At 44.5% G+C, this 23,708-nt stretch overlaps 1 protein-coding gene across 1 annotated transcript; it reads right to left on the bottom strand.

The window, feature by feature from the left end:
* Positions 1 to 113: 113 nt before the first annotated feature.
* Positions 114 to 23,708, bottom strand: C1H12orf29 (chromosome 1 C12orf29 homolog). Its single transcript, XM_054027640.1, has 7 exons — positions 23,532 to 23,708; positions 16,282 to 16,399; positions 15,410 to 15,505; positions 7,826 to 7,942; positions 6,084 to 6,281; positions 2,730 to 2,899; positions 114 to 900 (listed from the first exon to the last, which is right to left on the bottom strand). The coding sequence occupies exons 1-7, from the start codon at positions 23,619 to 23,621 to the stop codon at positions 712 to 714; spliced, it is 978 nt and encodes a 325-aa protein (XP_053883615.1). The 5' UTR covers positions 23,622 to 23,708; the 3' UTR covers positions 114 to 711.

Here is a 23,708-nt window from a genome sequence, read left to right as displayed (position 1 = left end):
TTATGCTCGCTTATTAACAAAAAAAAAACAGTTTGTCCCAAGAGATTGGATAATGTAAACAATTTCACTACTTGGTTTTCAAGCCGTAGCACGCTACTGCAGCATGGGGGGGGGGGGGGGGGGGAGGAGAGGGTTTACAAATATTGTGGAATGTTTAAATCCAAATAAAAAATTGTTACAATTGTAAACATTTTTAAAAAATGTAGGGCCTGATTATGGTCTCACTTACTGATTTAAATCTGTGTTACTTCACAGATATAATAGAAAGCATTGGGCCCAAACATGAGTGTTCTGTGAGTTGCAGTTTGACTTCAGAATAAACTGCAGGCTGTAAAAATTCAGAAACTCTAAAAGTTAGCTGACTTCTGTTTTTGTTTTAAAACCATCACTTTCTGCTTCACTATACAAGCCCATGGAAGCAGCTAACATTACACTGTCCTCCTCTTAGCCCCAACAGTTTCAACATTTAAGGCTCTTTCAAAACCAAACAACAAATGTGCTGAAATCTAAGAGAGGGATTTTGGATTTGCCTTTACTGTTCTTTTGCTTCATATTATTGATCATATTTATGCCAATCATTTGCATTGTAGCTATGGAGCTCCCTATGCCACAATTATTTGCAAAAATATCCACTTATATTGTGGGCAAAGCAGGAGAAGAAGGTACAATAATACATATGGCAGCCACCTCTGACAAGATTCTTTTTTCTCTTTAAACATCAAACTTTATATCTTTTAGTCTACTGAACCTCTGCCCATCCAGCTTTGAAAAATGGTTAAACAAACACTTTGGTTCAAAGTCACAGTCATATTTGGTCCTATTAACAGCAATGACAACTGGTTGAGAATTCAGATACGTCTCTGGAATTGGCCAGCACATACCAAGATGATGTCGATGGAGCTAAGAAGAGAGAAACAGGAGATCAGTGTAAACATCCTCATACATTTGACCACTTATTACAAATATCCATCACTGGTAACTCAACAGCTAGCTGCTGTGGTCACTGATGTCCCGGTTTTGACAAATCACTTACAAAGCTCAGAGCTCTTGTACACAGTGTGTGAAACTTATATGTCAAATTGCTTCTGGAAGTTTGCCATATACCACTTCAAACTACTAACTTTCCTACAGCTGAAGTATAACAACTTGTTTTAGATAGCAGCAGGAATTCAGACATTAAAAGTGAAGAAAAGCAGGGGGATAGGGATCTCAAAAAAAGTAGGTAGCAACAATTGCAACTGCTGTGATGAAAACTACGACAGCGTTATATTTTTTAGCTGTCATTTTAATGTGATTTAGCAGGTGAATGTGAAAAGTGGCAGACTACATCACTAACTAGTCCTCCACAAACCAGAGTTTGAAGACCGTTCTTGCAGAAACAATGCCAGCTCATTTTGATTATTATAAAGTGATCCCTTGTTTTAGAAGGATCTGTTCTTCGAGTGCTTGTACATGTCCATTCCAATATAGGTATGTGAGCGCTCCAAGCCACTGACCCACAGAAAAAAAATCAATTGCAGGCCCCACACAAGTAAAAAACAAATTAATTTGTGGGGGGGGGAGGGAGTTTAAAGAGAGAAATATAAAACATTCAACTCACCTGCCCAGGTGAGCACGGAGGCTCAGAGCTTCCCCCTGCAGTGGCGTGAGCCAACATTCGTGGCTTCAGCCCCACGGGGAGAGAGGGCACCAAGACTTGTCACAGGCCGGATGAAATTAAGCAATGGCCCAGATCTGGCCTGTGGGCTATAGGTTCCCCACCCTTGCACTAGGGGAAAAAATTCCAGCAACTGTGCTTGGGATGCACACACATCCACATTGGAATGGACATGTGCAACACATCTCAAAGAACAACAGTTACAGAGATTATAATAGGTTTTTTTTTAGCACAAACAAGCCCTTGAAATTAAAAAAAAAAGCCAGCCTTAATTGTTGGGTGCTACCTCCACAGGACAAGACAATACAGGGGTTTTCAATTAATTGTTCAAACTACTGGCATAATTTATTTAGGGTGGAGGCAGGAGTTTTATACATTGTTACTTGCTGAATATTTGGACCTATTATGCTAAGACATTTGTGTGCTCTTCTTGGCATCCACCTTAGAGACCTTGAAGGGGGGTGGAATGTTTATTGAAAGCAATGTATAGGATAATGGCAGGTGGATTTACCTCCATCAACCTAAATGACTATAGCAGTTTTTGAAGTTAATTTTTTTTTATAACAGTTAATAAATACCGTAAGTATTGCAAGGAGTCCAATATAGTTTGAAAAGCTACATCACACTGCAGTTACAAAAAGGTACAGCTGCTGGGCAAGAGAGCCATGTGTTCCGGCTACAAGAAGTGAGAAGTGGTATGTGGAGTGCTGGAGCCCTCCTGCCCCCGGAAAGAAACTGGGTAAGATACTCCAGTTGGCTTCCCACTGAAGCTTGTACTGGGAGCAAAGATAGGTGACTAGTGCCTAACTCACAGTTTATGTTGAAAATTATCACACTGGGCTTGTGAGGAGCCGATCAAAGCTGTCGAGTGCTAATTTGAAAAATGATCTCGAAGTAGCTAAACTGATTCTCACCCAACTAGAAGTAGCAGTGCATATGGTGTTTTAATCCAGTGCCTTTTACACTAGTAGTTTTGTCCTTGAAGTGTTTCAGCTTTTTTTTTTTTTTTTTTTTTTTTTTTTTTTAAGTTTTGGGGAGTGCAGATTCATTCATGACATTCTAAAATAATTACCTTGATTAAATGTCCATCATTACAATGCCATACAATTCCTTCAATTTTACCCTCTCTACAGCTTTCAAACCAAGCCAATATATCACTGTGTTTCAGCATAGGTGGATTCTTTATTTCAAATGCTCCATGTGGTACAAGAAGATGAACAGGGTGCTTCTTGCTTCCTAATCCTAGAAATAAATAAAAAAAAAAAAACCTGTTAAATCATGTACAGTCACTGAAGCCAAAATTTCCCTTATTTTTATTACTTATTACAGCCACATTAAGAATGCTGTCACAGAATATTTCTGTCAGATACCCAGGGTTGGCCTATAAAACACGTTGGATGAAATCCAGGCTCAGCTGAAATAAATGGAAATTTTTCCATTGATTTCTAAAGAGAGGATTTCACCCCTTCTTTTCAGCAATAGAAGTAGATTTCCTGTCCAGGGTAACGTGGGATATTCATTTTTATTTTCATATTAGGGAGACATAACAAGTCTTCATAATTTTCTGATTCCACTGTATCTTCTTGCCCCATACAATATTATGACATTACAAATGTAAGCCAACAGAAGTACAGTCGTGTATATAGGCTGTATTCTCAGTTTTAAAGGTACAGCTTCTAGGAAATTAAATAATCACCTCTGCAGTTTGTATGGGAAGGTGCATCTAAAAAACAAGTATTTTTTTTTTGTTTTTAAAGAAAGTGTGTGTAGATAGATATCTTTGACTTTTGACAGGATTCCAGATGTGTCCCATAACAACACTACTACAACCACCTTATTAGAATCCAAAGGAACTACACCTTGACATGCTTACCACAGAAAAAACTCTCACAGTTTAAGAACTAGAGAGTTCTTAGTTCTTAAACTGTGATTTACCCTTAACATACTATTGTGGTGAGATACGTAAACAGCAAGCTTTATATATTTAAGCTCTACAGTTACCAAATGAAAATAGTCTAAATTAGATTAGAACATACTAAGTCTCTGTTGCAAGCTAAGAGATTTCTGCTTCAATATGCTCTGAAGAGCCACAAGTTAACACTTCTTGACACAATACTCCTGGGAGAATTATGCACCACTGCGCACATGCAGAATTCATGTCCCCCACAAATCCCGCCCCCTCCTCCTCTCCCCGTGACAGAATATACATTTTGTGGGAGATGTGCTTCAATTACATCTTTCATCCACCAGGGGTTGCTGTGGCACCAGAAGACAGGGCAGCTAGCTCACAAGCTGGAGCAGGGAGGGGTCAGAGGCTGCCTTCCTCACAGCATCCTGGCTATGTGGCCAGGTGAGAAAGCACAGAATATGGGGGGGAAGGACAAAGTGGGGCACACAGGGCTGCTGGGGGGGAGGGGGTGACAGCATTGAGCCAGGGGCTCAACAAGAGTGGGGGCTACAGAGCCACATGGGAACATGTGCAGATATGCCTGGCTGAATGGGGAGTCGGGGTGCAGGGAAACACTGGGACAAGGGGAGATGTGCCTGACTGAATGGGAGAGGCTAGGGGTCAGCCAGGGTCTGCATGGGGGAGGCTCCCCAACATCCCCCCCCCCCAATCAAAAAAAAATAAAAAATAAAAAACCTGTTCCATACTTCTCCTACCCACGCTCAACAACCCTCCAGGTTCACTTTCAAACTCCTCCTCTCTCCCTCAGCTGCTCCGTTACCCCTGACTCCCCCAAGCCTTTCCACTGCTTCTGAGGAGTATGGGAAATATATTTCTGTATTGTAGTTTAAATGAATTATTATTCAAAGTTCTGTATTAATATGCTTAGCCAGGAATCTGTCAAAAAAAAACATTTGCTGAATCTTTTTTGTTCTCTGTATTGTTACAGACATAATTGCTGGCAGGTATTTTGAAATAAATTACCAAAATAATTGAAACTAGTAGGATTATATAGTTATTTTCACAAAATATGCAGAATTTTGCAGAACTTCAAAATATTGTGCACAGAATGTTTAATTCTTTGGTGCTGAATTCCCCCAGGAATAACACAAACTTCATGTGTCGTTATTGAAGTGATAATAGGGATGCTATAGTAGAACTATAGCATACTCTTCCTGCTATGCTAGGACAAAAGCTGTTATGTTCGGAATAAACTGTTACAAGTAAGCACATGTAACACTCCAAAGCCTATTTAACCTGCTCATTTTTAAACTGTGTTATAAAAGAAAGAGAGAGAGAGAGAGAGGGGTGATCATTTTGTTCTATCAATGTATATATATATAAATAAATATTTCCAGTGAAGTGTAATTTATTGTTTGTTTCCCAAGTGGTGTTGCACCCTTCTTTGGTTCTGAGAAAAGATGTCTGTTTAAATGGAAAACAAATGTATATGCTCCAGTCATTCATCCAACTTCACTGCAGCAGCAGTTCACCTCAACCCAAAAGGAAATTTTTTTGTGGAGGCCTCTTATTAAAAGTTAGCAGCACATCACTGACTGGCTTTGGAAAGTGGAGCAAACATTGCCCCTGCTAGTTCAAGGTTATGTCTTCACTGCAAGAAAAAAGTGTGTTTTTGCATTATGATAGCTATCTTGATGTAAAATCCTAGTGAACACATAGCCTGGGTAGTTTTTACCTGAATGTAACTAATTAAGGTCAACCCATGTGGAAGGCACAGGGATTAACTTGACTAGCTGCACAGAGGTAACAACTACAGTACTATATCAACTTAGCTACCTTGTAAAAGCACAGCTATTGTTTGCAGTGAAGACATAGTTGTAGTCGTGCATGGAGGAGAAGAAAAGTATCTTAGTGGCAACCCTTTGGAATTACATGCAACAGGTTGGGAAGGGAGAGAAAGATAGTTAAAGAGACTGTGTGCATTGTGTGGAAACTGCCAATCACTGAAATATCTAATAATATCTCTGTACTCCACCCTTTGGGCACTACTGTAACTATCCTCTCATTTTCATTTTTAAAGGGTTATAAGTGGGGTTCTCAACTGGGGGTTGTGAACCCTCAGGGGGTCACAAGGTTATTACATGGGGGGGGGGGGGAAGAGTCCGGATCTGTCAGTCTCCACCCCAAACACTGTTTCACCTCCAACATTTATAATCGTGTTAAATATTTTTTTAAGTGTTTTTAATTTATGGGGGCCGGGGGGGGGGGGGGGGTCGCACTCAGAACCTTGCTGTGTGAAAGGGGTCACCAGTACAAAAGTTTGAGAACCACTGGATTATAATATGTTAATAAGCCATTTTGGCAACGTAAAAGTTGCTTCTAATTCATGGAGCTTAATGAAGTCATTCCAATCTCTTATTTTGTAATTAAGAAACACCATACCATTCACTCTCAATTAAAACACATTAAAATATTTAAGGTTTTAATGAGTATTAAACAACAACACATTATACTTGCCATATGGATTTGCATTAATATTAGTTCCAATAAGCTCCAGTGTTTGTTCCAAAAGATCTGATAATGGCACAGAACTGATTTCCAAAAGTCCAGGATCATCAGCATGGCACTTCAATATAAGGGCTATTTCAGCCTCATAATTAACAACAGATGAATGCCAGCAATATTGTTTGCTATTTTTCTCCACTGGCACCCAACCTATGAGAAAACATTCCATTTTACTTCTTGTCAATCACATTAAAAGCTGTACATGCATTAGAAAGTAGCTGTAAACTATAGCATTCTACTAATATGAAGAGCTACATATCTAATTATATTTTTACAAGGAAAATAAACTTATCCCAAGGACAAAGTTACACTGTACTCAAAGAAATGTGTCAAAGGAATTTAACAGGGACAACTGTCTCTTCTGGCTCAAAGCTTTGCAAATCAGCGAGGCCAAATGCCACAGGAAAAAAAATTTCTACGACAGCGGAACAAAGCACGACTGAATAACGAGTAAATGACATTCAGGAAGTCCCTTCCTAACATATGGTACTATGCAGTGTAGTGTAGTGATATCGGTCCCAGGATATCAGAGAGGCAAGGTCTGTGAGGTAATATCTTTTATTGGACCAACTTCTGTTAGTGAGAGAGACAAGCTTTCGAGCCACACAGAGCTTTTTTCAAGCCCGGGAAAGGTACTCCCAGGGTTACAGCAAAATTCACGGTGGAACAGATTGTTTAGTATAAGTAGTTTGCACATATTGTAAGGGATCATTAAAGGCAGAGTGATCCGTTAATACCTCTGCAGTCATAGGACAAAGAGAGGGGGTTAGTGTTGTAATAAGCCATAAATCCAGTGTCTCTGTTCAGTCCACATTTTTAATGTCTAGCAGAGTAATGAATTTTTGCTCCCAGACTTGTCTTTTGAAAGTGTTGTGCAGGCTTCCTTTGAGCATGAGGGACTGATAAGGTCAGATATAGAGTGATCACTTTGTGAAAAGTGTTCATCCACAGGTGCGAGTTCATTAGAGAGGGTAGTGATTGGCTTCACCCATAGGCACCGACTTCCCCTCTGCCCGGTGGGTGCTCAATCCCCACCCGTCCCTGGCCCCACCCCTGCCCCGTCTCTGCACCGCCCTCGTCCCACCCCCCATTCCACCCCTTCCCCAAAGTCCCTGCCCCACCCCGCCTTTTCCCACCCCAGCCCTGCCCCCTTCCCACGCCCTTCCCCCAAGTCCCTGTCCTGCCTCTTCTCCGCCTCCTCCCCTGAGTGTGTCACGTCTCTGCTCCTTCACCCTCCCTCCCGGAAATTCCTAAGCGCTGCCTAACAGCAGGAAGAGCAGGGACGTGGCGCGCTTGGAGGGGACGGGGGGAGAGAATGCGAGGGGGGGGAGCTTGGTTGCCGGTGGGTGCGGAGCACCCGTTAATTATTCCCTGTGGAACAAGGAGTCGGCGCCTATGGTTTCACACACACACACACAGTTGTTATTCGGGCACTTAGTGCTCTGGAGGAGGTACACCATAGCTTGAGGTAGGCATGTGTAGGATCAATGAATCTTGAAAGGTGTGGGGTGGGAGGTGTTGATCATTTTAGCAGTGGAAAGGTGTCTTCAGGTTTTGCATCTATTGTTCTGGCAGGGTCTGGTGCCATTTTGAGTCTTGTTCTGTTGGTATTTTAATTCTGGGCCTAATTCTAATCCACTTTAGAAGTAGAGAAAAGTCCCGTTTTCATTTAAACCAGACTGTATGGTATATACCTGGAATGTGTCCATTTTCATCAGGCAAAGGGTTTCCACTGGATTGCTGGATTTCCTTTGCTGGAATCCAGCATTCTGGGACAGGTCTGAAGTCTTCTTCAATATTCCAAATAAATTCTAAAAAAAAAAAAAAAAAAAAAAAAAAAGTAATATTTATTTTGTGACAAAACATTAGCTAATTCTACCATCTGATCATCTTTCAAATAATCTGACATAGGAAGAGTACCAGCACTTCTGGTTTTTTGTTCAATTTTTGTTTTTTGTTTTTTAAGTAATTTGGTCTACTAAGATATTTAGGCAAAGAATTTCCATTCCCACAATCCTGGACTTCTGGGGCTGCTCTCCTCTCTGCAGCTCATGGAGGCAGGGCAGCCTTTTAGCACTGAACGGTCTGGCTAGAACATCTCTGTTCCTGCTTGCTGCCAGATTCTCTGCAACTGCAGCAGCAGACAGTGGCAGGTTCTTTTGCTCCTGCCCTACCTCTAATTAACTTCTTTGCTCAATTTTTGGCCAGTGGGGAGCAGTGTTCTCCCTTCTCAGAATTCCTCCCCCTCCCTGAGTCAGTTAACCCTTTGGGAGTTCAACCTCCCTGAACCACCACTGCAGTGTCCCCCTGCTTGTTCCTCCAAGCTTGAACGTCTACACGGCTATTAAACAGCCCCTTAGCTTGAGCCCCTGAGCTTGAGTCAGTTGGCACGGGCCAGCCACAGATGTCTAATTGCAGTGTAGACATACCCTCTGACAATGAGTTTCCCCCTCCCAGGGACAATGGGACTGGGTGGGAAGGATTCTGAGAAAGAGCTTTCGAGAGGGTCTTCAGGTCTTAAGGAAGGCAAGCCGCAAAAGATTTCACCAAAGCCACAGCAGAGTTTCTGCACTCCCAAAGCGCATTCAAAAGGTAAAAAAAAAAAAAAATCTAAAAGGCAAAAAAGGGAAAGAAAAAGCACATTAAAAAATCCAGAAGTTATGAGTCCTCTGATTCCTCTTCCTCCCCCACTGAGGAAGATGAGCTTTCTGACTCTGAAACCTAAGCAGACTCCTGTGAGTAAACTTCAGAGTAAATTTCTCCCCTCAAAATCCTCACATGTGGCTGCAATATCCCTTCGCTTCTCCCTCTGAGGAAGTGATTAGGGATGGATGGAACAAACCTGGAAAAGGCAAGCATATTAACAACGACCTCAGACTCTACAACCTTCAAGAACCCAAGGGCTCTATTACTGATAAACCAAAAGTTGATGCCAATGTAGCGTCCCTCACCAGGGATATGATTATTTCCTCAGAAGTGGAGTTCAAGCTTAAGGAACCCACGGATAGAAAGATGAAGGCCACTCTTAAAATGGACTTTGAAGCTTCCTCCACCACTCTCCAAGTATTCCTGCTTTACAAGAGCATCTTTTTCCTGGCTGTAAGATCTCAAGGCCTTTAAAGAGAGAGATCACCCTGACTTTTACTCCACTTCAAAGAACTCTCCCTAGAAACAGTGTTCGTAGCTGATGCCTCAGTGGATGCAATGAGGTCCAGTAGCCAGGCGTCACCTATGGCTACAACCCTGGAAGGTGGATACTCACTCTAAGGCTAGGTCTACACTGGGGGGAGGGAGGGGGTGTCAACCTAAGATACGCAACTTCAGCTACGCGAATAGCTCCTCCTGGCTGGGAGGATGGCGGTGAGTCGACTGCTGCCACTCCCCCGTTGACTCCGGTTCCGCCTCTCGCAGTGGTGGAGTTCCGGAGTCGACAGCAGAGCGATTGGGGTGTAGCCGCGATAAAATCGATCCCCAATAGATCGATCACTACCCGCCGATCCGGCGGGTAGTGTAGACGTACCCTAAGCATGTCCTATACTCAGCCAAGTTTACAGGCTCCCTCCTTTTTGGAGAAAAGCTGGATATGGTGGTTGCTGACAATGTGGCTAAATCCAAATATTTTCTCCCTTCCCACTAAGTGCCCACAGAAAAGAACAGAGACTGGCATTCAGAAAGAAGTGCACCTTTCCTCTTCCCCACAGAGTCAGATTCCCCAAACAATGGAATTAGGGAGTGGGGTGAGGAGGGAAGAAACAGTTCAGATGACCTCAGCCTCCCTGAAATCCACTTTATGACAAAGATCTCATAAGCCTTCACCAAGAGCTGAAGCAAGGGGACAGGATTTCTCATTTCGTAACGGAATGGTTTTCATCGACCACAGACAAGTGGATCAGGGAAATAATAAGCCAGGGATACTCTCATAGGCTGTGGACTCCACCCCATCCGTTCTTCATCCAGTTACCCAGCTCTAACAACCAGACAATCCAATCCAGAATGAAATATCTTATCTTCTGGATATGGGCATGATACTGTACAGAAGTGCACAGGGGGTATTTGAGCCATTCTTAACATCAAAAGGCTCAACAAGTAGATGAAGAAAATGAAGTTTCAGAAGAAGACCCTGCCCACCAATGTCATCGATGTCCTGGGGGACTTCTTTACTTCAGTAGATCTAGCAGATACATATTTTCATATCCCCATCAGACAGTGCCACCGCAGACTTCTGAGGGTTGCCTATGGCAGGAAAGATTATCAGTACCAAACTCTCCTGTTCAGCTTGTTTCAAGCCGCAGGGTTTTTACAAAGATGATGTTGATGATAATAGCCACAGACAGGTCATAGTGAACTCAGCTGTACCCTTTCCTGGACAACATCCTCATCAGAGTTCCAGTGCAGTCAGCAGCATGCGGGGCTATGTTTCAGACCCTCGTCAGATCTCTTCCAGGTGCATGGCTTCATCATAAACGCGAAGAAAAGTGCTCTGGTTCCACCCAGGAATTTATTTTCTTACTCCAGAGCTGCAGGCATAGCTCTATGCCTCGAATTGCTAGGACTCCTTGTGCTGTGTATGAGGAACACTCCATAGGCACAATCACGCATCAGAAGTCTTCAGCCTTTATATTAAATGTGTGGGACCACTCCCAGAACACATGAAAGATCAAGTACATATTCCAACATATGTATTCAAATGATAAGATAAGCTCTAACCAGCGTTTTTATGCTGACCATCTGCATAAACGGAGAAGGTCACAACTAAGTTACAATTTGGGCATGAAAGATAAAATGTAAAAAAACTTGGGCAGAAAGGAGGACACATAGGTAATGTAATTAGTAAATTTTTTGTTAGTTAGGTATGTGGGATAATGTGATAGGCTTAGTACATTTGAAGGAGGTAGATAGCTTTACCTATATAATATAAATGAAAACAGTGCTCTTTGGGAGCCATTTCTGAACTGCAGTTCAACATCAAGCTGCTGGAACTTATAGCGGTGGTCAGTCCATGGCAATAACCCCAATGATATGCCCATCTGCCTTCCAGATCCTTTAGTCCTTACAATTGACTCCAGCCTAGAAGGCTGGGGTGCTCACTTGAAGACCCAAATAGCCCAGGGCCTCTAGACTGAGAACCTCAAATGGCTTCAACTAACAGCCTGATTATTGAGAACGAGACATTCAAGTGCTTCTGTCTGTCCTCCACACTCACTGACTGCTTTAATCTAGCAGCGTCTCAATACTAAAGCGTACTCCCTTGTCTGGGCAGGATTTAACAACATGGTGCCAGGAGCACAATGCAAATCTCAGAAATCCAGGAATTCCAATCATTCTGGACTTTCTCCAGGAAATCATAGACACAGGCCTTCAGCCCTGCACCATTGCACGCTAGATATCTGCTCTTAGTAGCATGTTATTCACAGGATCCTCAGACTCCCTGCAGACAATCCACAGGTGGCTAGAGTCCTTCAAGCAGTCTGATTAGCCAGACCAGTGGTCAGGCCACTCTTCCCAAAATGGGACTTTCTGCTAGTTCTGTACGCCCTGACAAGCCTCTGATTTTAGTATTAATCTTTTATTTATCCATAAGACTTATTTCTTAATAGCAATTACGTCTGCCAGGCAAGAGTCTGTGCTGGTAGTCTTATCTATACAGGAGCCTTACTGCATGTTCCATGAGGACAAGATGATGCTCAGGACAACAGAATCCTTTCTTTGTAAGGTAAGCTCTTCCTCCCACACTTCCCAAGTGTTCCTCGCACAATACAGGGCACCCCGCCTATATCCTACTGAGGGCTCAAGGTGTGACCCTGTCAATTTAGGCACCCCAACCCTCTCCCTCCAAAGGCTCGGGGCGTAAGGCACCTACCCTTTCTCATGGGGCTCAGGGAGAAACCTGGTCAATTTAAGTACCTGCCCTTTCCATGGGGCTCAGAGCTCTACAGGTCTGCATAATCTTTTCCCAGTGAAAGAGCCTTACACAGCTGTGCTCTAAACATCTATTTATTAGCAGCACACACAGAATACATATACCATGCAAATCTCTTATGCTTATCACTCCCAATATACAGACAAAATTCACCCAATCGCCAGTCAGGATCCACTCATCTGGGGATTTCTGGTGATGCCTCTACACATCACGGTTGTGCAAAGGGGTCAGAGTTCCAGCAGCTTGATGCTGAACTGCAGTCCAGAAATGGCTCCCAAAGAGCACTGTTTTTCATTTATATTATATAGGTAAAGCTATCTACCTCCTTCAAATGTACTAAACCTATCCCACAAACCTAAATAACAAAAATTTTTACCAATTACACACTGGCACCTGTGTCCGCCTTTCTGCCCGAGTTTTTTTACATTTTATCTTTCAAGCCCAAATTGTAACTTAGTTGTGACCTTCTCCGTTTATGCAGATGGTCAGCATAAAAACACTGGTTAGAGCTTAACTTATCATTTGTTGAATTTCTTTCTGTATCCTCCGTAATTTCCCAACGCCTGGGTGTGTCTACTTTACAATGCTGGTGGTTATAACTCTCGTTAGGGACATTCCTGAGGTGTGGGTGCTTTATCAGCAGCAGAACATTCTTTTTTTCAATTTTAGTGGTGAACTCCCTCAGTTTCACCTAAGGCTGGTTTAATATTGGGGAAGGGGGGGAGGGAGGTTGATCAGGTCTCAGGCCTACACAAGAGGATGTGCATCCTTCATTCTGTTCAAAACCACAGCATCCAACTAAAAAAGGCACAACATCTTATATGTCAAAAGGCATTGAAAATCTCTCTCAAACATACAGAATCCACAAAAATACCAGGCTCCCTATTCGTGTCTTTCCACCCAAAATGCCAAGTACTCAGAGCTCTCCAAATCCTCCATCGCTAGGTGGATTAGACTATGTATTGTGGAAGCCTACAAATCATCAGAGGCTCCTGTCCCCGAAGGGATCAAGGCACACTTCATGAGATCCTTAGCAACCTCATGGGTGGAACAAGCAACTGCATCCACTGCGGAAATCTGAAAAGCAGCCACTTGGTCTACAGCCAACCCCTTCATTAAGTATTATGACATGGACCTTCTATTTTCTGCAGAGGCCTCCTTTGGCAGGAAGATGCTGCAAGCAGTGGCCCAGAAATGAATACAGACTCACAAAAAGTGGGGTAATTCTTTCCTACCGAACTTTTGTTTCATAACCTCCCTACATCTGTTCACTGCTTGCTACTTTCCAGATGTCCAGCACTGTGAGAGATGCTAGGCTGCAGAATGGAAAACTTCTTACTGATAATTTCTTTTCTGCTAGCAGCATCTCCCAAAATTCCCACCCTGGATAGTTCATGAGTCAAAGGTCAGATATTAAGTGGAATCCTTACCATATGACCATCTTCCTTGGTCTAATGTACATAGCTATTCCATTATCCCTGGAATGTTTTTTAATAATGATGTTATGCAAATTTTTCATCTTGGGAATAACTCATTTGGCAGCAAGCAGGAGCAGAAGGGCTGTGGCCAGACTGCAACACTAAAACACTGATCTGCCTCTGAGAGCTGCAAAAAGAGGAACGAAGCTCCACCTTTAAAAGGCGAAGAAGGAGAACCCGGGAAACTACAGACCGGTCAGCCTCACCTCAGTCCCTGGAAAAATCATGGAGCAGGTCCTCAAGGAAACCACTTTGAAGCACTTGGAGAAGAGGAAGGTGATCAGGAACAGTCAACATGGATTCACCAAGGGCAAGTCATGCCTGATCAACCTGATTGCCTTCTATGATGAGATAACTGGCTCTGTGGATATGGGAAAAGCAGTGGATGTGATCTATCTTGACTTTAGCAAAGCTTTTGACAGTATTCTTGCCAGCACGTTAAAAAAGTATGGATTGGATGAATGGACTATAAGGGGGATAGAAAGCTGGCTAGATTGTCAGGTTCAACGGGTAGCGATCAACGGCTCGATGTCTAGTTGGCAGCCACTATCAAGCGGAATGCCCCAGGGGTCAGTCCTGGGGCCAGTTTTGTTCAACATCTTTATTAATGATCTGGATGATGGGATGGATTATACCCTCAGCAAGTTCACTAAGCTGGGGAGAGGTAGATACGCTGGAGGGTAGGGATAAGGTCCAGAGTGACCTAGACAAATTGGAGGATTGGGCCAAAAGAAATCTGATTAGGTTCAACAAGGACAAGTGCAGAGTCCTGCACTTAGGACGGAAGAATCCCATGCACCACTACAAGCTGGGGACTGACTGGCTAAGCAGCAGTTCTGCAGAAAAGGACCGGGGGATTACAGTGGATGAGAAGCTGGATATGAGTCAGAAATGTGCCCTTGTTGCCAAGAAGGCTAAGGGCATATTGGGCTGCATTAGTAGGAGCATTGCCAGCAGATTGAGGGAAGTGATTATTCCCCTTTATTCGGCATTGGTGAGGCCACATCTGGAGTATTGCGTCCAGTTTTGGGCCCCATACTACAGAAAGGATGTGCACAAATTGGAGACACTCTAGCGGAGGGCAACAAAAATTATTAGGGGGCTGGGGCCCATGACTTACGAGGAGAGGCTGAGGGAACTGGGCTTGTTTAGTCTGCAAAAGAGAAGAATGAGGGGGGATTTGATAGCTGCTTTCAACTACCTGAAGGGGGGTTCCAAAGAGGATGGAGCTCGGCTGTTCTCAGTGGTGGCAGATGACAGAACAAGGAGCAATGGTCTTAAGTTGCAGTGGGGGAGGTCTAGGTTGGATATTAGGAAACACTATTTCACTAGGAGGGTGGTGAAGCACTGGAATGGGTTACCTAGGGAGGTGGTGGAATCTCCATCCTTAGAGGTTTTTAAGGCCCAGCTTGACAAAGCCCTGGCTGGGATGATTTAGTTGGTGCTGGTCCTGCTCTGAGAAGGGGGTTGGACTAGATGATCTCCTGAGGTCTCTTCCAACCTAATCTTCTATGATTCTAGATATCCAGAATTGTGGGAGATGGCGCTAGCAGAAAGGAAATCCTTGATAAGAATTTTTCTGTGCTAGCAATGAATTTCCATTCTAGCAAAAGAAATACCATGAAGGAGACATGCACTCAGAAAAAGTTTAGTATTTAATACTAGCCCAGAGTGAGGATCAAGTGACTATTTAGCCAAAATTATAATGATAGTACATGAAGATAAGTAAAGTCATCATAGTATTTGAAAAGAAATATAAAAGTTTTGAGCCGGATCATTAATATTTCAACATAATACTGGTTTTGTTTAACCAAAGGTCTTTATCTCAAAGAAATACTTCAATTACCAAGAGAAAAAAAAGAGAAAAAACCCTCACTGACCTTTTGAGTCTTCCATTGAATACAGGAATCTTTTAAACCTTTTCTCAGATAGTTTGTTGGGTTTTCTATCCAACCTCGCCCAAAGATACGGCTGCCCTACAGGTTTCACAATTACGAAAAAAAATTAGATAATAGCATGCAAAACAGTATTTCTGCCATTAAAATGGACAGTTTAACATGAGAGGTAAAATATCCAACAGTAAATATTCTATTCCCTCCTGCCTTCAAAAAAAAAAAAAACAACATATAAAAAGAGGACATATTTAAATTGAGGTTAATTTGCTCACTTATCAGAAAACCTAAGAGCACTGTGAACAGTACCTTGCTTACTTAATATGATGCACAAACTGCTTGAAATATATATTTAAAAAACCCACAAAACAGATATATGCATATTAAAAATATACTTTCAGTAGTAAGTGAGAACAGGAGGAATTTTCAAGAGTTCATCAGGTATTCATTGAACTACACTTTTTCCTCGCACCTCTGCAAATAATATACCGTCTATCGGACTTTCTGAGAAAAAATAGTTCTAATGACAAAATGCCAACCTGACTAGCCAGGTAAAATAGTTTTCTTTGGCTACCAGGTTAATTTAAACAAGATCATTTTCACCTGGACTTTGGTTTCACAAGCTATACGAAAATCCAGAACAATTTTACAGCTAGGTCTATCTTCTATATAATTACAGTATACTTACATTATCAGTTACTGCATAATTTTATAGTAAAGCCATATATTTTTTAATGTGAGAATCTGAATTTCCCAGATAAAGGAATGCAATAAAATGTGAAATCAATAAAAAGAAATTTATTCACAACTTATGGGTACTAATCAACATGAGAAGTCTGCATACAAATCTTCCATATTACCTTTATACGTTGTTACATAACAGCAGGTTCCATCCACCTTCTCAGTTGGAATTGCATTGTATATATCTGCATCTAACGCCTTTCTATTTATGGTTTCAGTTGCCAAAACTTTAAATGGCTGAAAAGACAACAATTATTTAAACCTCACTCCATAACTTCCCATACGGACTCTAATATATTATAATTGACATCTACAAATCCAGCATCATTTTTTTTATTCCTAGTTTCTAATATTGCCTAAGAATGCAACTATTTCACAATATATTACAATCTGAAAATGCACCAAGGCAAACGAATAAAACTATCACACCTGTTGTCATAGATAAATAATCATTTAATGAGGCTGCTTCCCTCCTTTCTATCCTGGGTTTATCTTTAGGAACAATCTGCTCCCCCGCTTTGAAGTAATGTGTGTAATGTAGAAGAGTTCCAGCCTGGTGCTACAGAATTTCAATAGATGCCTTCAAGACATTACCATGGCAACAAAAGTTCCATGCATCATCTGAGGGACTAACTGCTCCTAAACTTCAGTTTAGAGATGGAAGCCCTACTAGTACTAAAACGATGGTGATAATAAACATACCAGAGTGATGGAAGCTGGTTAAAGCAGACACATTTTGAACAACATAATAAAGATTGTAGTCTTGAACTAAACCTTTCTTCCTGAAAGAATAAAGAGGTGAGTGTTCCAAGGAGTCTGAACAGACACCCAGTGGACATTGTGAAGTTGATATTGTTTTCTGAGAAATGGTGTTGGTACGATTTCTAGAAATAGGTTTAGATGAAGAAAAATCATTTTTGGTAAAGGTTACTTTTAAAATATTCTCCTGTAGAATAATATCCTTTCCCCCACTCTTTAGACTGTAAGCTCTTTGACATAGGGACTGTCTCTTTCACTATGTGGTAAAGCACCTAGCATGATGGTGCCCCAATGTTGGTTGAAGCCTCTAAGTACTACTGTTATTGAAATACATAAGAATAAAGCGCCTGATTCTCTCCCTGTTTTGCACCTTCTACAGCAATCTACACCTGTGCATCATGGCTGTAAAATGCTACTTGATCAGATTACAGAGTAGCAGCCGTGTTAGTCTATATCCGCAAAAAGAACAGGAGTACTTGTGGCACCTTAGAGACTAACAAATTTATTAGAGCATGACACCTACATTGCACTAGTGTAGATGAATACAGAAGGTGCAAGACAGGACAGAATCAAGTTCACACTTTTTTCCTTCCGTTTCAGTACATATATACTTAATCTTCTGTTCTTCCACATACCCTGTTTCCCCGAAAATAAGACAGTGTCTTATATTAATTTTTGCTCCCAAAGATGCGCTAGGTCTTATTTTCAGGGGATGTCTTATTTTTCAGAAATGAAAAATGCCTTATTATCGGTGGATGCCTTATTATCGGGGAGGTCTTATTATCGGGGGGATGCCTTATATTACAACGAGAGGCAAAACTGTAAGTAGGCCTTATTTTCGGAGGATGTCTTATTTTCGGGGAAACAGGGTAATACTTGACTAATTTTTGATAATTATGCATGTAACAAGTTCTTACTTTACCCTAACCTTCTGTCTGTTTCTTATAACGGTAAGAAACAGTAATGTAAGGAAGAAAACACACTAACATAACCACAGTCAAAATAACATTAGCCCCAAGAACTTAAACGAACAAAATGTGAAACACCAAATACCCATATCATCGCCCTCTTTCGGGTCTGCAGGAGCTAACTCCTTGAAACAGAGTTAGGACTGGATCCTGCAAGAGCAGGGATTTCACAATACTTGCTTGCTGGGTTATAAACTCCTAAATCCTTTTAACAGGAGACTAAGGCCTGGTCCACACTACGAGTTTAGGTCGAATTTAGCAGCGTTAAATCGAATTAAGCCTGGACACGTCCACACGATGAAGCTCTTTCTTTCGACTTAAAGGGCCCTTTAAACCGGTTTCTTTACTCCACCTCCGACGAGGGGATTAGCCTTTCCGGGTCGGATTTGGGGTAGTGTGGATGGAATTCGATGTTATTGGCCTCCGGGAGCTATCCCACTGTGCTTCATTGTGACCGCTCTGGACAGCATTCTCAACTCAGATGCACTGACCAGGTAGACAGGAAAAGCCCCGCGAACTTTTGAATTTCATTTCCTGTTTGCCCAGCGTGGAGAGCACAGGTAACCACGCAGAGCTCATCAGCACAGGTAACCATGATGGAGTCCCAGGATCGCAAAAGAGCTCCAGCATGGACAGAATGGGAGATACGGGATCTGCTCGCCATATGGGGAGACGAATCAGTGCTAGCTGAATTCCGTAGCAGTAAACGAAATGGCAAAATATTAGAAAAAGTCTCAAAGGCCATGAAGGACAGAAGCCATAACAGGGATGCACAGCAGTGCCGCGTGAAAATTAAGGATCTAAGGCAAGCCTACCACAAAGCCAGAGAGGCAAATGGAAAGTCCGGGGCAGAGACGCAAACATGCCGCTTCTACGCGGAGCTGTATGCCATGCCAGGGGGTGCAGCCACCACTACCCCAACCGTGTGCTTTGACTCCATCAATGGAGAATCACACAACAGGGAAGCGGGTTAGGGGTACGAGGAAGATGATGATGAAGACAATGAAGATAGCTCACAGCAAGGAAGCGGAGAAACCGGTTTCCCCAACAGCCAGGATATGTTTATCACCCTGGATCTGGAACCAGTAACCCCCGAACTCACCCAAGGCATGCTCCCAGACCCCGAGGGCACACAAGGGACCTCTGGTGAGTGTACCTTTGTAAATATTACACATGGTTTAAAAGCAAGCGTGTTTAATGATTAATTTGCCCTGGCAATCACCGCCAGTACAGCTACTGGAAAAGTCTGTTAACGTGTACGGGGATGGAGCGGAAATCCTCCAGGGACATCTCCAGAAAGCTCTCCTTGATGTACTCCCAAAGCCTTTGCAAAAGGTTTCTGGGGAGGGCTGCCTTATCCCGTCCGCCATTGTAGGACACTTTACCACGCCAGGCCAGTAGCACGTAGTCTGCAATCATTGCATAACAAAGCATGGCAGCGTTTGGTTGGCATGCAGACAACATCCATTCCTTATCTCTCTTTGTTATCCTCAGGAGACTGATATCATTCACGATCACCTGGTTGAAATGGGGTGATTTTATTAAGGGGACATTCAGAGGTGCCCGTTCCTGCTCAGCTGAACAGAAATGTTCCCCGCTGTTAGCCACGCAGTTGGGGGAGGGGTGAAGTGATCATCCCAGAGAATTGGGTGTGTGTGTGGGGGGGGGTAGTTGGGTTTGTGCTGCATGTTAACCTGGAAACCGCAGCCCCTCCTTTTACACTGCAAACCCATTTTAAATGGCCAATCCAATGGGTGCTTGGTACGGGAAATGAGGGCGCTACTGTTTGAAACCATTCCCACATGTTAAGAAGGTTAAAAAAGCCAAAAGACTGTGGCTTACATTGGCTGCCTCCAAGCTGAAATCTGTTGCCTGGCACTGCGTGAGTGATCTCTCACACCAAACCAGCAGGCCCTCAATATAAGAGGAAAAATGCGACCTTGTAACGAAAGCACATGTGCTGTGTAATGTGAACCGCAAAATTTAACGTGAAAGAGTGTACCCATTGTTCTCTAAAATGCGTCTTTTTTAACCACCTCTCCCTTCTCCTCCACCAGCTGCAAATGTTTCTCCTTCACAGAGGCTAGTGAAGATTAGAAGGAGAAAACGGCGGACTCGGGATGATATGTTCGCGGAGCTCCAGATGTCCTCCCATGCTGACAGAGCACAGCAGAAGGCGTGGAGGCAGTCAATGTCAGAGTGCAAAAAAGCACAATATGAACAAGAGGAGAGGTGGTGGGCAGAATCGCGGGCTGAAGAGAGCAAGTGGCGGGCTGAAGAGGATAGGTGGCGTCAGCTTGCTGACAGAAGGCAAGAGTTGATGCTCCGGCTGCTGGAACATCAAACTGATATGCTCCAGCGTATGGTTGAGCTGCAGGAAAGGCAGCAGGAGCAGAGACCGCCACTACAACTGCAGTGTGTCCTTTTCCTTCCCTTCTCCCCCACCCCTCCCGGGCTACCTTGGCAGTTATCCCCCTAGTGGTGTGATGAATTAATAAAGAATGCATGAATGTGAAGTAACAAGGACTTTATTGCCTCTGCAAGCGGTGCTTGAAGGGAGGAGGGGAGGGTGGTTAGTTTACAGGGAAGTAGAGTGAACCGGGGGTACACCGTAGCCTGGCTGGTCACAAAACTGTTTTTCAAAGCTTCTCTGATGTGCACCGCACCCTGCTGTACTCTTCTAACTGCCCTCGTGGCTGGCTCCGTGTAATCAGCAGCCAGGCGATTTGCCTCAACCTCCCACCCCGCCATAAATGTCTCCCCCTTACTCTCACAGATATTGTGGAGCGCATAGCAAGCAGCAATAACAATTGGAATATTGGCTTCGCTGAGGTCTATCTGAGTCAGTAAAAGCGTGCTGGCAGAGTTTAAACGTCCAAATGCACATTCCACCACCATTCGGCACTTGCTCAGCCTATAGTTGAACAGGTCCTGACTACTGTCCAGGCTGCCTGTGTACGGCTTCATGAGCCATGGCATTAAGGGGTAGGCTGGGTCCCCAAGGATAACGATAGGCATTTCAACATCCCCAACAGTTATTTTCTGGTCCGGGAAGAAAGTCCCTTCCTCCAGCTTTCGAAACAGACCAGAGTGCCTGAATACGCGAGCATCATGTACCTTTCCCGGCCATCCCACGTTGATGTTGGTGAAACTTCCCTTGTGATCCACCAGGGCTTGCAGCAGCATTGAAAAGTACCCCTTGCGGTTTATGTACTCGGTGGCTTGGTGCTCCAGTGACAAGATAGGGATATGGGTTCCGTCTATCGCCCCACCACAGTTTGGGAATCCCATTGCACCAAAGCCATCCACTATGACCTGCACGTTTCCCAGAGTCACTACCCTTGATATCAGCAGGTCTTTGATTGCGTTGGCTACTTGGATCACAGCAGCCCCCACAGTAGATTTGCCCACTCCAAATTGATTCCTGACTGACCGGTAGCTGTCTGGCGTTGCAAGCTTCCACAGGGCTATTGTCACTCGCTTCTCAACTGTGAGGGCTGCTCTCATCCTGGTATTCTGGCGCTTCAGGGCAGGGGAAAGCAAGTCACAAAGTTCCATGAAAGTGCCCTTATGCATGCGAAAGTTTCGCAGCCACTGGGCATCGTCCCGCACCTGCAACACGATGCGGTCCCAGCAGTCTGTGCTTGTTTCCCGGGCCCAGAATCGGCATTCCACGCCATGAACCTGCCCCAGTAACACCATGATTTGCACATTGCTGGGGCCTGTACTTTGTGAGAGGTCTATGTCCCTGTCAATTTCCTCATCACTCTCGTCGCCGCGCTGCAATCGCCTCCTCGCCTGGTTTTGCTTTGGCATGTTCTGGCTCTGCATATACTCCAGGACAATGCGCGTGGTGTTCATAGTGCTCATAATTGCCGCGGTGATCTGAGCGGGCGCCATGATCCCAGTGCTATGGCGTCTGGGCTGAAAAAAGGCACGAAACTATTGTCTGACAAAGGGCGGGAGGGAGGGGCGAGTGATGACATGGCTTACAGGTACAGGGAATTAAAATCAACAAAGGTGGCTGTGCATCAGGGAGAAACACAAACAACTGTCACACAGAATGCCTCCCCCCCCCCCAAGATTGAACTCAAAACCCTGGGTTTAGCAGGCCGTTGATTTCACGGAGGGGGGGGCAAATGAATACAGAACAAATCTGGTCCATCTATTTTTTACATCTTAAGCTGGCAGCAGACGGTGCAGCATGACTGATATCCATCGGCATTTCCTGGGTGCTTAGCAGAAAATGCTGTATTACGACTGCTAGTCATCATCGTCAAGACGGTTCAATAGGACTGCCAGCAGGACTGAGTCTCCAGGAGACAAAACATGTCTGCCCAGGTGCCTCTGATTGAACTCACTGAGGAATATGACGATGACAGATATCAATCGTAATACACCATCTACTGCCAAAAGGCAAGAAGCTGCTGTTGTATAGCAATGCAGCCCCATGTCTGCCAGCACCCAGATGACATATGGTGACGCTGAGCTGAGCGGGCTCCATGCTTGCCGTGGTATGTTGTCTGCACAGGTAACCCAGGTAAAAAGGTGCAAATCGATTGTCTGCCGGTGCTCTGACGGAGGGGGAGGGGCCTGACGACATGTACCCAGAACCCCCCGCGACACTGTTTTTGCATCATCAGGCATTGGGATCTCAACCCAGAATTCCAATGGGCGGCGGAGACTGCGGGAACTGTGGGATAGCTACCCACAGTGCAACGCTCCGGAAGTCGATGCTAGCCTCGGTACTGTGGAGGCGGTCCGCCGACTTAATGCACTTAGAGCATTTTATGTGGGGACACACACAATCGACTGTATAAAAACGATTTCTATAAAACCGGCTTCTATAAATTTGACCTAATATTGTAGTGTAGACATACTCTAAGAGAACCCATCAGAAGTGTTATGTGACCAATCATTTCCATCAGAGTTAAGGAAGAATGATGCCAGCAGGCCACCCCTGAAGTCATTGGGATAGATCAACCAACCAAAGTCTCCAGGAAAGACCTCCCCAGAAAGATGCTAAAGAAAAGTGGGCTGAAGGAGGATAAAAAAGAGCAAATCACCCCAATTACGTCTCAAAAAGAAATCATCATTCAGATAAGGTTTTATTCCACCTGCCTTACCCTCAACCTGGTATGTGGACAGTTCCCTATTGCTGCCTTACACAATGAAAAGATGCATGGATCCACCAAGAATTCAAAGATGCACCAGCATTGCTAGAGCTAGATGTGGCTGCAAGTCTCAAACGCCCTTGTCCCCAACCAGCCCACTGCAACCCCTCCTCCCCAGCACCCTGAGGCTCCCCCCAGCCAGTCCCACCATCACCCGGGTACCCACCGCGCCCCCTCCTCCTCCTTCCCCCCAACATCCTGAGCCCCCCCCCCCCCATCTCCCGGGTACCCACGGCACCCCCTCCCCCATCACCTCGGTACCCACCGCGCCCCCTCTTCCTCAGCACACGCCCCGGCCAGTCCCTCCATCACCCGGTGTCCACCACGCCCGAGCGGCTTCCTCTCCTCCCCCACGGCCAGTAGCTCCAGCGCGACCCCTGAGCTCGCCCCTCATGGGCGGCAGGTCCCCTCCGCACCCGCGGCTCCTGCCCCCGCTCGCTCGGCCGGGCCCAGGCGCTGCCCCGGTACCTGGCGCTCCCGCTTGGCCGAGGGCTCCTCTTTCACCTGCGTCACAAACAGGCAGGGCACCTTCCGCTGCACCGAGCCCAGGCGGCTCATGGCCCCGGCTCCCCTCACGCGCAACCGGACCGAGAGCGGAGCCGGAGCCGCCTCCCGCCGGCAGGGCAGGGCAGGGCCGGGCCTGCA

The sequence above is a fragment of the Malaclemys terrapin genome, chromosome 1, assembly GCF_027887155.1.
Source record: "Malaclemys terrapin pileata isolate rMalTer1 chromosome 1, rMalTer1.hap1, whole genome shotgun sequence".
NCBI lineage: Eukaryota > Metazoa > Chordata > Testudines > Emydidae > Malaclemys > Malaclemys terrapin.
This window is presented reverse-complemented; position numbering and strand designations above follow the sequence as displayed.